Genomic DNA, 16,214 nt, shown 5'->3' with positions numbered 1-16,214 from the left:
GTGGGTTCTTGTTGGTTTTGTGTTGTATTTCACAGTAAAAGTACAATAAAGAGATTCATACACCTTTTGATGCATAAAAATATACTGACACACCTCTACACCATATTACACTGCATTGATTTATTCTTAGGGAAATCACAAACCTAAATTTCAAATACAATTACCATATTTAACTCTTTGTATTCTGTGTTTAATTGTTAGATAATTCATCAGAGCCCCATCAAACTCACAAGAGAAGTAAACAAAGACTGCTTGTGGTTTGGAAGAACCAATATAATGGTTCTGGTTAGGCCAGTGGGGTTTTCCTGCTGAGGCTCCCAGCAAGACTTCACTTAAAAGTCTGGTTTGAATTTAAAGAGGCATGTGATACCAGATTATAGCAGATACACAGATAAGAACCAAAAGTCTGGCTAAGATTGTTTCTCCATGTTCTCTACTATAAATGACCGACGGTATTAACAGATTCACTTTTTTATTGCTCTGAGAGACATGCAATGCTTGTGCTAGATTAGGTGGTGTATTTTCTAACAAACCCCAAAGAAAACTTCAAATTTGATACACCTTTTTAAGGATTCGTATTTTTGTTTGTTATAATTCGTAATAGGAAAAAGGGAAAAGCAGATGACACAACACTGCTTCGAAATCTTTTGCTTTCATTTTATAAATTTGTGATCAAATGAGAATTTAAATTTGATTATAGTGCATTAACCTTAAAATGTTCTCATAGTCTAAATGTAAGTAAATAATAATAATAATTAAAAAAAACTTCCATCCCATCATCCCTGTGGTTTTACATTACCTTGTGGTCAGATTTTGATCAGGCGAGGAAATGGGATGCAAGTTGTGACTATCTGGGCTTCCTGTTTTCCTCTCCAACTCATTTGGGGAAATTCTCCACCATGAGCTCATCCCCATCTATGCAGGTGAACGTTCCTGGGGTTAACCAACTGTATACACCTATGACCTTTGCACGTAAAATAACCATATCATGTATCTATGTGTGTGTATAGGATGAACTGCATCATTCATGTGGGCATATGAGTAAGTGAATATGTTTTCCAGCTTTCTTTAACAAAGATGACAATGTTTTGCTTACATAAGCACCGTAGGTTGACGCAGTGACAAAGCTACGAGCCCTTAGTCCAAGAGGCTTACCAGGGGAGGGAAAAACAACATCTGAGGCTCATAGTGGGGCATTAAAAGTAAATTAAGCCTCATTAGTTTTTTTGTGCTCTCCTGCACCTGCATCTTTGGTACACTCCCATGAAGTTAAAAAGGCAATTCAAACATTAACTTAGACATACACAAACACTTTTCATAATGTAACCCATTAATCTGTAATCACCGATTTGAAAGATTGACTGAAAATGTTCTTCATATTTGTGATTATTGTATTGCAACCTCTTGATCATCGCTAACACATTATTTGTGGTATGTTAGTCATTACAGACACTGACAAAAAACATATGTAGAATGTGCAAAGATCTGTGGTCTTTTCAACACTTCTGTAAACAGAATTCAAAAAGCATGGGTTTCTTTTTTGAGACATTAAGAGATTATATTGGCTTGTTGTCATGTAAACTAAAATGAGATCTTAATTCTTTTTTTTGTGGTTAGCCATGCATGGTGTGATTACTTCAATGGTGAGTTGAATTTAAAATTATGTTACGAAAAAAGATGAATGCAAGCAATGTATGATTTTGCTTGAAGAGTAGGTTTGTCTCCATTATCATTTGAAAGGGGGTTCTCTCTAGTGTTCAGGGAGCAGAGTGGAGTTTGAACCATATTTCCATTGAAAAAAAAGAGACAAATATAAGGAATCTAATTGATAAATCTTTTTGTAATTTGCTTATTTACTAAAAACCATCTGAATGAACCGATACACTAGAATGAATATGACTTTACAAGTATGAGAGGCTGTATCCAAAATCAAATACTTCTTTAGGCCTACTATTTAGTAGGTCACCTGCATATGTGGATGCGCTCATAGTGGAGAATTTCCCCAAATGAGTTGGAGAGAAAAACAGGAAGCCTAGAAATTAACAACTCGCATCCCATTACCTCAGCTGATCAAAATCTGACCACAAGTTAATGTAAAACCAAATGGATTACGGAATGAACTTTTTTAACAATGTATAGCCTAGGTGAAAAGTCCCAGATGACCTACTATTTGGGGCAAGATTCTGACTTTACTCTCCCATGAGGCCACGGGAGAACATTTGTGAATGGCAGTAAAGAGATGCTAGTTAAATGATAATGGCAGCATGACGAATATAGCAAGTCCGGATTACATTCATGCTACACACACATTTATACTATGTAAAGTCTAAATTTTTAACTGTCACTAATTATTTATTCAAAAGAAATAGCTACCTACTCAAAAAGTATGCAATTGTGGATGCAGCCAGAGAACCATTTAAAGGGATAGTTCACCTTCAGTTGCTGGTCCCCATTGACTTTCATAGTGTTTTTTCTTCTGCATACTTTAAGTCAATGGGGATGGGGACCAGCAACTGAAGGTGAACTATCCCTTTAAGAATAAACTTTCCAAAAGCTATATCTATGGACTGTTTAGGAAGAACTGACTCATTAAAATGACAGTAGGGGACAAAACTATAGCTTACAAGTATTTGTCTCCGCTCGCTCTGCAATAAAGTAATAAATGTGATTTCAAAAAAGTTTTGAGCCTTAAGAACGCCACACGCGGAATCTTAGCTAGCCTACCTCTGTTTCATTTCCTTTGCCATCGTTTTATTCGTCAGAAACATTTTACAAATCACGAGACTATTTTGTTGTTTCCATGAATAAATAGTCACTATAAAAGTGAGACAAACCCGACGTCTCACAATATTAGCCACAGTGTCGCACACTACAATCAGAAAAATAGCGGGCGACTTAGAGATGAGAGGATGCCCGAAATAAAAAAACACCCTACCTTATGTTTGTATTTGTGAATAAACACTTTACAGAGTATATATGCTAACCAGGTATTAATCTGCAGTTTCATTTTTATCCTATTCTGACAGTTTGATTTGACAGACACTGACCCCTCACCTCTGTACTAGCCTTTATTAAATCATACTCACAGTCACAATCATGCTATTATTCTGTCATGATTACCTGAAACTATTCAGCACTCTTGCTAGTGATATTTAGGGTTTACTGACTATTTTAACACTAAGTAATTGAAATATTTGATGTAGCCTAAATCTAAATTTAAATCTTAGTAGGCTTCATAAATCTTTATAAATCTAAATAGGCTATAGCTTAATATAGCCTAAGGCTTTATCTAAAATGTCAAAAATGAATAGAACATGCAAATTAGGCAATTAATAAGGCCAGGTGGAAATTAAATTTGGAAGTTGTTTTTCTACACTCTAGACTAGGCTGTATTTTATTATGAGTGTCCCATTTGATTCGCTCACAGAGGCAAAAGAGTTAAAAGTCTCATGGTGAGACTAGGCAATATTGTCACTCCGGCCCATAAAAAAAATGTGTATTGGAGGAAAGAGAACAAAGAAATCATTGCATATAAATAAGTGCAGTAGGCTATCTGCAGCAGCAGTCGTTCACAGGCATCGCGCGAGCTTGCGCCGCAGCCTTCTCAGACACTTCCACTTAAAGCAGCGGAGCTCGAAGATACAGGAGGAGGATGCGGGTCTCCGGGCTTCTGTCAGGCGCTTTCGCTCTGCATGTGCTCCTGACCGTGAGATGCACGCCTTTGCATGAGGGACGAGGACTCGTGAAGCACAACGAGCCTCCGGTGAGTTTATTAATGCACACATTTGATGCGTTGTTTCATTCTACACTCTTAAAAATAAAGGTGCTTCACGATGCCATAGAAGAACCTTTTTGTCTAAATGGTTCCATAAAGAACCTTTAACATCTGAAGAACCTTTCTGTTTGACAAAAGGTTCTTTGTGGCGAAAAAAGGTTCTTCAGATTATAAAAAGGTAATAAAGAGATGGTTCTTTAAAGAACCTATGACTGAATGGTTCTTTGTGGAACTAAAAATGGTTCTTCTATGGCATCGCTTGAAGAACCTTTTGAAGCACCTTTATTTTTAAGAGTGTAGCTCTGGAAAACGCTGCTCTAGCGTTGTAACTTGCTACAACATTTTGAGTTTTGAGTTTGTTTAAAGTTTTACTTTTGAATGTTTAATAAAATACATTTTATTTTACTTTCATGCTGCATGGCAAAAGCATGAACAAAGCAAAATTTGATAAGTTTTGGCTTGTTACAATTATTGTTATAATTCAAAATCGTAAAACAGCGTCTGCAGCCTCTACATTTACAAGCCAGAACCTGTCAATTTCATCTGGGTTTGTTCACTTTTTTATGATTTAGATTAAGTAAATGATGCTTATGAGAGCCGTTAATTTGATCTCATTTAACTGTTTAACTGCCATTAAATGCTCTTGATAAAAGTTTTTTTTTTTCCAATTTAAAATATACTCACAGGCTTACAGTTTTCTGTTTATACCCTTTATTGGACATGTTTGTTTGATTGTTAAAATGGCCTAATCTACCTGTCATCACATTCCTAAAACTGAGGAATGGATTTTAGTGTTGTTTATTATGACTCAGGTGTAAAACTTAAACATAATGTTGTCAGTTTGTTCTCTCAGCGATGACAAAAGAGCGAGGGATTGTGCAGGCATGGGCAAGTTTGTCTTTTCTGTGCCATCTGGAGGGTCACACACTCCCTCACTCTCACACATGCACGGATGCATATCCTATTGTAGAGAGAATTTAGGGAATGTGATAGTCTTCTCACAGAAATCGTGCTGTCCTTTTTCCTGGCACGATTATTTCGGCCCCTTGCTCCCAGACACGTCATCTGCTAAAAGAGAATAGAATATGATCTCACAGTGTTTTTGACCCAGTCACTGGGAGCAGAAAACACTGCAAAGAAGGAGGCTCTAGGACACTCATTTATACAGTTTATTTGAGGTTAATATATGCAGCTTAAATATTTACACCACTTGAGGCAAGTAATTTTCAATTAACTTTAGTTAAGGTTGAATGCCTGAACACAAGAAGCATAAGAAACACATAAAAGTTGTCATATCCACAGGTTAAGCATTATTTGCTAGTTTATAAGTGGAGCCACAATTTACTGGTAAAAAACATCAAAATGAAAAAAATGGGCAAATAAAGACGATTGTTAATAATACACTCCTGTAGTGGGACTGTGCTGTCTAAGAGCAGTTTTATTTGGTCTGTTGGTTGTAGCGTCTGGACCAATCAAACACACAATATATATTTTGTTAGCTAGATTTAACAAATACTCTGTAACACCCCTCAGTTAACAAGCCATATGAGGACCTACGGTTGAATATTTGTTCGGATCCTCTAAAGCTTAATTTATCTTGTCATGAAGTGTTGTGATATGTTGGTGTAAGGATTAGCTTTTCTTTTTTCTCTCCCTGTCTGATGTCTGTAAACCAGATTGGACAGTGACCCAGATCTTTGATCCTGCACTCTACCCATCCAAAATCTGTTTGTTTTTTTTAGGGTCGAAAGACTAATTTAGCACTTTTGATCAATGTGGAAAGAGGAGGGGTCGACAACTATCATACTAAATCAAACAATATTCCAGCATGCATGATCCATTTACTTCAAGTACTATAGTTTATCATTTCATGGAGACCTTTACTCAGTTGGTCCTGAAGTTATGAGTTATGATTTAGATGTTTGTTTCTTAAAGGTGATGTGTGTAATTTCCGTGGTAATAGTCACCAAACTGAAGAAAAAATAATGATTGTTTCCAAACAGGTGTTCAGTACAAGTTTAACTCAATTAATAGCATTTGTGACAAAGGTGATTACCTGAAAAAAAATTCAACTTGTTCCTGCATTCTTTATAAAAAAGCATAAATCAAGGTTACAGTGAGGGACTTAAAAATAATTTAAAAGGAGAAATGTAAGCTTAACATTTTATAGTTACATAATTTTTTCTTTAAAACCTGCATTACTTGCACAGTAGATTTCTCTTAATTTTACGGTTATTTTACACCATTATGTTTGTCATGAACTAAATTTGAAAAACGAGATATACATATACATAGTAAAGGTTAGTCAGTGATTTTTTTGAATGAATACACACATGTAGATTAGAACTTGTGACTACACTATTAAAACAGTGGCTGCATTCAAATATGCATACTTCCCTACTATATAGTATGTGAAAAACAGAATGTGAAAAGTGCTTCACTGTAACCCAAATTTTTGCTTTTTTAAAGAAAGGGAAATGTAGAAATAATTTTTTTGTCATCAACATTATGCCACAATTGCTGCCAATTGAGCGTAACTTGTACTGAACCCAGAATATTCCCTGAAGTAAAAATAAAAATGTTTTGATAGCTCAACAGAACATTTACATGTTTTGAAAAATCAGTCTGCAAATTGATTTATTTACAGTTGAGTTGTATCTGTATTGGCATATGGGATAGGTGAAAGTGTTACACAAAGTTAAGCTTTAAATCACTGTTTTGCTACTGAAAGTGGCTTGTTGAGTTTGTTAAAAGCAATGACAAAAATCCTAAAAAAATTAATCCATTATGCAACACGAGCACCTCACATTTTTTTGCAACATAATGGTCGCATATTCACACAATATCGCTCTTTCTTGTCAATCTTGCTAAACAAAGGCCACTGTTTTGGAACAGTTCAGATATCATTAGCTTGATCTCAGTGAATCTGGATATCTGCTGGTGTTTTTACTGTAGGACAGAGTTCTGGAGAATAGCACATAGGGGCAAACATGGCTCTCAGATGCACTCTTATCAGGAGTGGGAGCTGAAAGCATGTGTTAACACAAGAGACATGGGAGCTCTAGGCCAGGACAGGCAGTTTTGTATGAGTGAGGCTCAAGCACAGACCTACACTGGCAAATTTAACCATATATGAAAGGAGAAAGCAGCATTTATAACTTTGCTTTGTCTGGGGGGCTTATCTGAATCATAAATTATGTCAAACTACAGGCAAAACGCTGACTCAAAATATTTCCAGCATTAAAAAAATGAATCAGAAAGCATTGTTGGCTAGCTTTCAAACTCACTGAGACAAGTTTTTCTCTCCCTGTCTGTGAACCTATGAATTTTGATTCCACTCTAAAAATATATTTTCAGTAGCTTTAGGGTCAGATGGTTCATTTAAACAGTGCTGATAACAGTGGACAGCTACATTCTCACACTTATTTCAAAATTCACTCTGATCTTTGCAGAAAAAAGTAGCAGAAAAAAAAACATTGTATTCCTTTCCACATCATGCCACTACCTGTGTGTATTTAAAATGAAATTGTGTTGCTTTAATCTCCTCAGACATTTAATGAAATAAACTGCTTAAACTTTGGGGATTCTGTTTTGGCAGAACATCAAGATACCTTGGGCAATGCTTTCTCTATAAATTATTACACACACACACACACACATAAAATAGCAACCTATTGTGTTGACTTCATTTCCCCCTGCATAATAAAGCCAAATGTGTCCTAACTTGCCCTGCATTTTTGAGAAGTGGGTCAAACACATATACGTTTGAACTGGAGTTCTTGAAACTTGCATTGTATGAACAATGCAGAAAGCACCTCATCTTTGTGTGTGCCAGATGTGGAATGTGTGTGTTATTACAGGGTAATGGCAGATCTTGCCCACTCATAGGTCAGAAGTCACAATGCAGTTGGATGTTATGATGACATAAACAACTGAGAAAAGAAATTTAATCAAGCATCTGATTTGAATTTCACTTTAACATTTTGTATCCAGATTGGTCATGAGATTAGATTGAGCTGTACAGTGTAAGTATTGGTGTTCCATGAGCTGTACAAGGAGCATGTTTTTCATTTCTGTATTAAAATTATTTTTATGGCATAAAATAATAAAATATCAGGTTGATACAACTGTCCTGATGTTATAATAAAGAAATAAATATTGAAATTTCTGAAAAAAACGTTTATTTTTAATTATAAATATTAAAATAATTTAATATTTTATCAATATTTTAAGAACCTGCTTTGACTGTTTCATTGCTTATTTTAAAATACTTAATCCTATTTAAAACACTAAATCAAAGTAATGTGGTGCACCAACAAGCAGAATCATGCAGGGGGGAAAAACCATAAAACAGGAAATTATGCTTTCTAGGTCAATATGTATCTTAAAATATCAGAGTCCAGGTGAAGGGAGACTAAAATGTCATGTGGTGCAACTCCCTAAAAACATAATAATTTGTAAATTAATGATTTATCATATTTGTGAAAACACCTTTACCTTGAAGATGTGTGTGTATATATATATACGTATGTATGTGTGTGTGTGTAAACTTGATTGGTTAATAATGATTAAGATGTGTTCATGTATTCAAAATACTTTTTTTTTTTGCTTTATGATACATATGAACATAATATACTGTAATGTTAAACATAATTTTAAAGTCAATAAATGTTGAAAATGGCGTTGAAAATGAACCACAACTGTCATGTTTGAAATCAGCATGCTGGTAGAAAGTCTCGCTCTGAGACCAGGGCACATTCCATAGTTCCTGCTGGGCATTGTCTCCAATATAGCAGCTCTGCCTCACGCATGAGGAGTCACCTCTGTGCCGCCATCCCTAGGAGAGAGACACGGGGTCACTGAGGGGAAAACGTTTAGCCTGTTTGCTGTTTCTTTGCAAAAGTCCTAAACATTTTACATGTTGTAAAACAAGGGCACCTTGTCAGAACTGTTTTTCCTCTTAGTCCAAAGAAAGACATGAAGATAACATACACATTTGAATATCACACTATAGAACTCATTGTAAATTCTTCAGATCGTAACATATTTAGCTTTTTGAGGTAAATGCTGATTTCATGTAAATGAACTATTTAGACATTTTTCTCTAAATGAGTAAAAGGTGAGCACTGTAAATGAAAGCTGAAACATCCTGAAGTTTAAAGCATCTATAAATGTCCAGAATTCTGCCTGAAAACGCCACAGTGCTGCCCACGGCATTTGTCTCAGTTTTTAACGCCCATGTTAATGAACAGCCATTTCCTCCAAAGAATGTTTAGGGAGTCCTAAACACTAAGCAGTCCATCCGCTATCATATCCCACAGTAAGTAAACAGCATCAACCAGGAAAGAACATGATTTTGCTTTTTGTATCAGATTAGTGTGGTTTGGCTTGTTTGTTTTTATTTAATGTTTTAACATTTACATGCAAGATGTTTATTATCATAAACTGTGGCCTTGCCAAACGGGTTCAGTATGTTTTTTTAAACTAATGTCAGTTTATCATATTTGAGACAAATAGACTTTAGTTAAATAAATATGTCAAGAGCATTTTCTGGCAATATACTTTAATATACAGTAAACTACTGTTCAAATTTTAGGGGTTGTTTAGGATTGTTTTTGAACAATGCTCACCACGGCTGCATTTATTTGAAGAAGAAAAAAAGTAAAAACAATAATATTTTGAAATACAATACAATACAATTTAAAACAACTGTTTTCTAATTGAATGTATTTTAAACTGTTATTTATTCCTGTGATGGCAAAGTTTAATTTTCAGCATCATTACTCCAGTCTTCAGTGTCACATGATCCTTCAGAAATCCTTCTAATATACTGGTTTGCTACTCAAGAAACATTTCTTCTCAGAAATCTTTCAGTGTTCCCATGGGGGGATGAAAAGTGCCACAAAATTGTTAAAAATGTATTTCTCCAATACACAACTTTTAGTGGAGAAACATGCTTTTTGTCTGCATAATGGTGTAGTGATGATAACTAGCTAACCAGTATTAGCATGGGTAATATCCTTCAGCAAATTTGTATAGTGATTGTTGCCATTCAGTTCATTCCTTCTTTATATCGCAGGGTTTATCGCAGATTCATCATTCCCTCTCTGAAAAGAGGAGAGACAGGGTCCCCCACCCTCAGGACACCTTCAAACCTCAAGCATGGCCAAAAGATGAGCCACAGCTCAACACCCAGCTCAAGAACAGCCCCGGGGGTGCAGGTCCACTGCGCTGTGGCGTCCCAGACTACCCTGACCAGAGAGAGGTGCATCTCAGCAGGCACCCCCGACAGAAACGCTTTGTGATTTTTGGAGGACGCTGGCCAAAAACTGACCTCACTTACAAGTAAGGTGTACAAGGAAATCAAGATCATTCATTATAATTCTAAGTAATATATACACCATTTTTTCTAGTGTGCCTACTGCATTTTAAATTATGGGAGGCGCTTGAGAGGAGAAGTTCCACTCAAAAAGACTGAAATTATTTCAATTTATTAAATTGTAATTGTACAAATAATCCATATTTTTTCAGTTTGACCGAATAAGTTAAGTCTATTCTATCTGCTGCATTATTTCCCTCCTCATGATTTATTTTTTCTTTTGTAATCTGCTGTAACGATATGAAAAAAGGCAACATATACTGTGCATTTGTTGTCTGTTCTCCTGATTAAATTACAATATACTGTATCTCATGAATAATTCACTAATAATTCACAATAATTATTGTGAATTATTAGATGTGAGAAACAGATGTGAACAATAATTCACATCTAATTTTTCTCCCCAAATCCACGTCTTATTCCAGGTTTGATATAATAATATATAATTATTATTTGCTTATTATTAGCTTATAAATCAACTGTGTAACTTTAGTGTGTAAGCTTAGTCCTACTTCATGGTATTCCATGTGCACCAAGTAACTGAAAGTATCTTGTTACGATGGTTGATTTTAATTATTTAATAATAACAACAACAACAACAATAATAATAACCATTTAGCTTTCTAATAATCTTGGAATTGTATACTATGAAAATTGCTGGCACAATGACAAATGGTGGCACAGTGCCTGTCTGTTTTCATCATAACAAAAGGGTCATTTTTGTCCTTATTTAATATCTGAATAAACGATAATGTTTGTGTGCTGATAGCACTTTCTATTTTTGTTCTGATCATGCTTACAGCAGTCAGTGTATGTGGAGGAATGCAGAGACATTATAGCCAGACCTTTGAAGGAGAAAAGGGTCGTCCCTGAGAGAGTAGTAATCAGCAACATTTGTACAGGAATCTATTCACAGGCAGCACAGTGTGGATGCATCCGGTTGAAGATGTAGGATACTCAATTTTCTTTCTGAGGTCTTGTTGCTCTCCATTGTTCTTTGTGTACTATTTTAATGGCTGAATAGTACAGAGGCATGCATTGTGTATTAGAATGGGGCATTATAAGATAAACGAAATGTTTTTGAAGGAAAGTGTGTGTGTTTATATGTGTGTGTGTGTGTGTGTGTATATATATATATATGTGAATATATATAAACACACAGCGTCACACACGGCGAGCTAGAGTGAGCGGAGGCCGGCTTGAGAACGGCGTGGCCGGCGGATTCGACGAAGGAGCGGCCGACGGGCTTGCAGCAACCACATGTGACGACCCCGGGCTGGACTCCGCTTCATCCACGGTGAAAGCCGATCCAGCGATCCACAGCGCGAAGTTGATGTATTTCCTCAACGACCAACACGGATTAGCTCCAGGCATAACGAAGCGGATATCGTCCTCTTTTGGAAGGCCAAACAAAGTAGTTTCGCTTTTACAACGAAACACACAGCGCCTTCACGACATGGCGGCGGCGGCAACAACAATACTACAGCGAGAATAAAAGTTACGCTTTCTTTCTTTGCGTGAACATTTGGGCGGCGTTATGCAAATCTTCCCACATCGTGACGTAGACATGTGGGGGCGTGTTAGAACGAGCCGTTTTAGGTAGGTGTGGCTGACTCTTAACTTTTATAAAGAATATCTTTTTGGATTTGAGACTTTAGTCTTTGCAACTTTACAGATCTTCTTTATGCACCAAGAGCTTGTAACACTCCAAAGAGAAAGGAAAAATTGAAATCGCATCATATGACCCCTTTAAATTGTGTTCCGATTACGGGTTTGGAACTACATGGGGGTAAGTGATTAATGACAAAATTTTCATTTTGGGGTGGAGTAACCCTTTAAGTTCCTATTAACTTGAGCTTAACTTGAGCTATGTGGATTTGTACTGCTGTTCAACACAAATATTTGAAGAGTGCTCACCTTTATGTAAATGACTGTAATAAAAGGTTAGTAATGCCCAAATTGTAAGTGACGATCCAGATTAATCTGATACGTGTCTGAGGTAACAGGATCCCTGGAGGGTGAGTTCTGCTCCTGTCAGAGAACTGCGTCATGAAGCTACACATAATACCACTGAAACCACAGTTTCATTATGCTCATAAAACAACCATTCAGAGCACATTATGAGATCATGTGACATGCTCACCAGACAGATACCTATGGTGATCACTGGTCATATGAATCACTGGTGGTTTCTGATGTGGGTTTGTGTCGGTTGGTGGTCCAGCAGTGCAAGGACCAGTGGTCTGTAACACAATGCGACACACACACTGCAGGGGCAAACGTGTGTTTTGTTGATAAACTTTGAGTATGACTGTGTCTATGTGTGTTCAGAATCCAGCGTTTCCCATGGCAGATGAGGGAGGATAAAGTAAAGCGGGTTTTACAGGAAGCTCTCAAGGTTTGGAGTGATGTCACACCCCTCACCTTTACTGAGGTTATCAGCCAAGAAGCCGACATAGTCATTGACTTTGCAAGGTAACAAAAAAAAATCATCCTTCAATATGCCTAGGTGTAACAGAGTGAAGCAGTTTAAGTCATTTTTGCTTTTGGTCTCTGGCTCCTGTTCATCTTCCTAAACTGATATGATAGTAGTCTGGTGAATTTCATATTGACACCTGAGTGCCATGCAAAATCATATTCTCAGTTATAGTCGTTTTGAAAATACCCTCTTCACAGGTGTATTTGTCATCCTTGATTAATTGATCCTGCAAACAAATACAAGGGTTACAAAATAAAGTGAGTACTAGTGTAGTATTCAATATAGTATTATAGTATAGTACAACACAGAATAGTAAAGTAAAATATAAATTATGAAATTACTGTAAAATATAAAATATATAGTATAATACAGCAGAGTATACAATTTAGTATAATAAGTTTGGGACTTGTGTATCTCACACGAGTCTACATTACTTAACACGGAAATATTTGTCATATTTCATATAACAGATTTTCATATTTATGTCTTTAGGTATACAACCAAAGAAATTAATAAGTGAACAAATTTTAAATATATCACATATCAAATCATATCACATCCAATAGTTCTTAATGTCAGTCTATTTTCTGCTATGTTAATACTGGCAGAAAATAGTTAAAGGGGTCATATGATGCTTTTTTAAAGATAATTTTTTTGTGTATTTGGTGTAACAGAATATGTTGACATGCTTTAATGTTCAAAAAACACATTATTTTTCAAATACTGTACATTATTGTAGGTCCTCTATGCCCTCTATGACATGGCTGCTTCAACACTAACTGCGGTTACTGAAACCACACCTTCTTTCTTTGCGTGCACATTTGGGCGCATTATGCAAATATTTCCACATAGTGACCAAGATATGCGGGGGCGTGTTAGAACGAGCCGTTTTAGGGGGGTGTGGCAGAGTCTTAACTTTGATCAAGAATATCTCTTTGGTTTTGAGACTTTAGTCTTTGCAACTTCAGGGATCTTATCTATGCACAATCAGCTTGTAACACTCCAAAGAGAAAGGAAAACTTGAAATCGCATCATATGACCCCTTTAACACTGAATATTTAGTTCAAGTCACACGTATAAATGGGGAATGTAGTGCTTTAACTTGTTTATTTTTATGTGATAGTCCTACTGTGATGCAAAGATATTAAATAGTGAGTATATATATATATATATATATATATATATATATAATTACATATATATGTGTGTGTGTGTTTTCCATATAAGGTACTGGCATGGTGATAATTTGCCCTTTGATGGCCCCGGTGGAATCCTGGCTCATGCTTTTTTCCCGAGAACACATCGGGAGGGAGACATTCATTTTGACTATGATGAGTCCTGGACGGTTGGCAATGAACTTGGTAAATTGCAGAATATTCATCTTACTGCTTCACTGCCTGCCACTCACTTGGAAATCTGGAAATCTCAAATACAGATAACACACATTGTAAAGGAATGAATCAGTGAATGTATTATAGATTCTGTTTTCAAAAAATTACTTGGAAAGTTTGGATACATCTCTAATACGTTTTAAGTTTTTTGCATATTTGGCTCCAACCATAAACCCAGTCCACATCCTTATGGGATTTGACAGATTAAACTGATTAAAGCGATTAATATGTTTTTTTTATCATACAAATGCATGACATCATACAAGGTTTGTGTTATTTTAAGGTTGCTGCACCTTTTGAGTTCATGGTGAGATGTCACCATAGACACGAGCAAAGGCAAGATGTCTGGTTTTCCGTCCTCTCAGTCCACACAGACAGCTACTCTCAGCTGTTGAATGAGAAAGTCTTCTGGCATCACACTGACACTTACATCATTACTACAGAAACCGATGTAGATGCACCAGATGTTGATGACCCTGTCTGAACAAACAGATCAGAACAAACAAAATGACAGTCATTCCTTAAGATCAGATATAAAAGCCAAATCAGATTTGTGTGAAAATGCCTGATTTTAAATGTCATTCTACAGGAACTGATCTTCTTCAGGTGGCAGCACATGAGTTTGGTCATGTCCTGGGTCTACAGCATTCTCTGGAGCCTGGAGCCTTAATGTCCCCATTTTACAGCTTCTCTTATCCTCTCCAGCTCAGTGAGGATGACAAGAAAGGGATTCAATACCTCTATGGCCCCCGGCTGCAAGCCTCGGTCCAAATCCCTACAGAAACCAATGAGATTATCACCAGTGCAGTGAGTCACCGAACATTTAAACATTGAAAAAATTACACATTTAAAAGCAATATCAACAGCATTGCCATAATGTTGATTACCACAAAAGATTAAAAAAAATAAATAAAAATTGAGATTACGTTGAGGCTCTTACAAATGGAAGTAAATGATAATATACTCACTGTTTCAATAGACTAAAGATGTTAACAATTACATTTTTTATTGAGTTATTTGTCAATTTAACCTTAATTTTATTTTATTTTTTTAGAGAAAACCAGAGGAAATTCATAATTATTTTTTGTGGTAATCATTATTAATGTTATAAATATATTGCAATTGTATTGTATTATAATTATTATTGTATTAAGCCCAAAATATTCCTAAAACATCACATATTTTAAATCAGTTTGTGCCCTTCATTCTCACTTACGTTATCCCATCTCCTCTCGCTGTCACTGTTTGTAGCCTGATTCTTGTCACACAGACTTCGATGCTGTGTCTGTAATCCGTGGGGAATTGTTCTTCTTCAAGGCCAGCTATGCCTGGCGCATCAGGGAGGGCCGTCTGCAGGCGGGATACCCTGCCCTGGCCTCTCGACACTGGAGGGGCATTCCAGAGAATATAGGCGCCGCCTATGAAGACAAAAAGGGCAATATCTGGTTCTTTGAAGGTGGGTGAGTTCAGCACCAGTGGCTGACTGTGGTGATTTGTGGTTGGAGGACAGGATCAGACAGGCCTGGTTATATACATATCTATGGTGGCGCGGTACTTCCCCTTGACCCATATCTGAAGCATCCTGCTTCATCCTGTGCCTCTAATGCAGGGCATGATAAAACATGAGCACACAGAACACATGCTACTAACAACAGATAAATATATGTGTTGTGCAGTGCAGTACCAAAACAGTACTGTACATTTATAGGTGGTTATTGTATCTCAGATGGAACTTGTGAATTTCACAGAATGAAATGTATCATTTCAAGATTGAAAATTTGGGTTAAACTTTACTCTGTGCATTTAGAACAGGAATAGCATTGGTTCAGTGAGTCAAACATGTGGTATGTTGATGTGAATGTACTTGATTATGATTATCACTCGAGACAATTTTATAGACAAAAGGTGTTTGTGGATCCTTAAAAAGCATTAAAACATCTTAAATTCACTTTTCCATAATTTATGGCCATAAAAGTCTAAACATGCCATTTTGTGATCTGTATAACATTTAAGATTATTTACTGTCTCTAAAAAAATAATCTCTAAATAATCTAAGCCATTTTAGAATATTGAATATCATTCAAAAGCTGAAAAATATCAGAACCTTTTTATTTTTTATTTAATCACCCAGCAACTGGACGTTTAAGTTATGACATGACATTTTGATTAAAAATTACAAGGTCAAAAAAA

At 36.2% G+C, this 16,214-nt stretch overlaps 1 protein-coding gene across 1 annotated transcript in view; it reads left to right on the top strand.

Moving 5' to 3' along the window:
- The first annotated feature begins 3,545 nt into the window (after positions 1 to 3,545).
- Positions 3,546 to 16,214, top strand: part of LOC107600024 (stromelysin-3-like) — a 13,405-nt gene continuing 736 nt past the window's right edge. Inside the window, exons 1-6 of the mRNA XM_016291792.1 lie at positions 3,546 to 3,763; positions 9,855 to 10,120; positions 12,486 to 12,629; positions 13,861 to 13,994; positions 14,614 to 14,831; positions 15,276 to 15,480. Coding sequence (XP_016147278.1) covers positions 3,653 to 3,763; positions 9,855 to 10,120; positions 12,486 to 12,629; positions 13,861 to 13,994; positions 14,614 to 14,831; positions 15,276 to 15,480 — 1,078 coding nt within the window. The 5' untranslated portion in view covers positions 3,546 to 3,652. The remainder of the gene's footprint in view (positions 3,764 to 9,854; positions 10,121 to 12,485; positions 12,630 to 13,860; positions 13,995 to 14,613; positions 14,832 to 15,275; positions 15,481 to 16,214) is intronic.

The sequence above is a fragment of the Sinocyclocheilus grahami genome, unplaced genomic scaffold, assembly GCF_001515645.1.
Source record: "Sinocyclocheilus grahami isolate Dianchi unplaced genomic scaffold, SAMN03320097.WGS_v1.1 scaffold276.1, whole genome shotgun sequence".
Taxonomy (NCBI): Eukaryota; Metazoa; Chordata; class Actinopteri; order Cypriniformes; family Cyprinidae; genus Sinocyclocheilus; species Sinocyclocheilus grahami.
The sequence above is the reverse complement of the archived record's forward strand: the minus strand, read 5'-3'. Positions and strand labels throughout refer to the sequence as shown.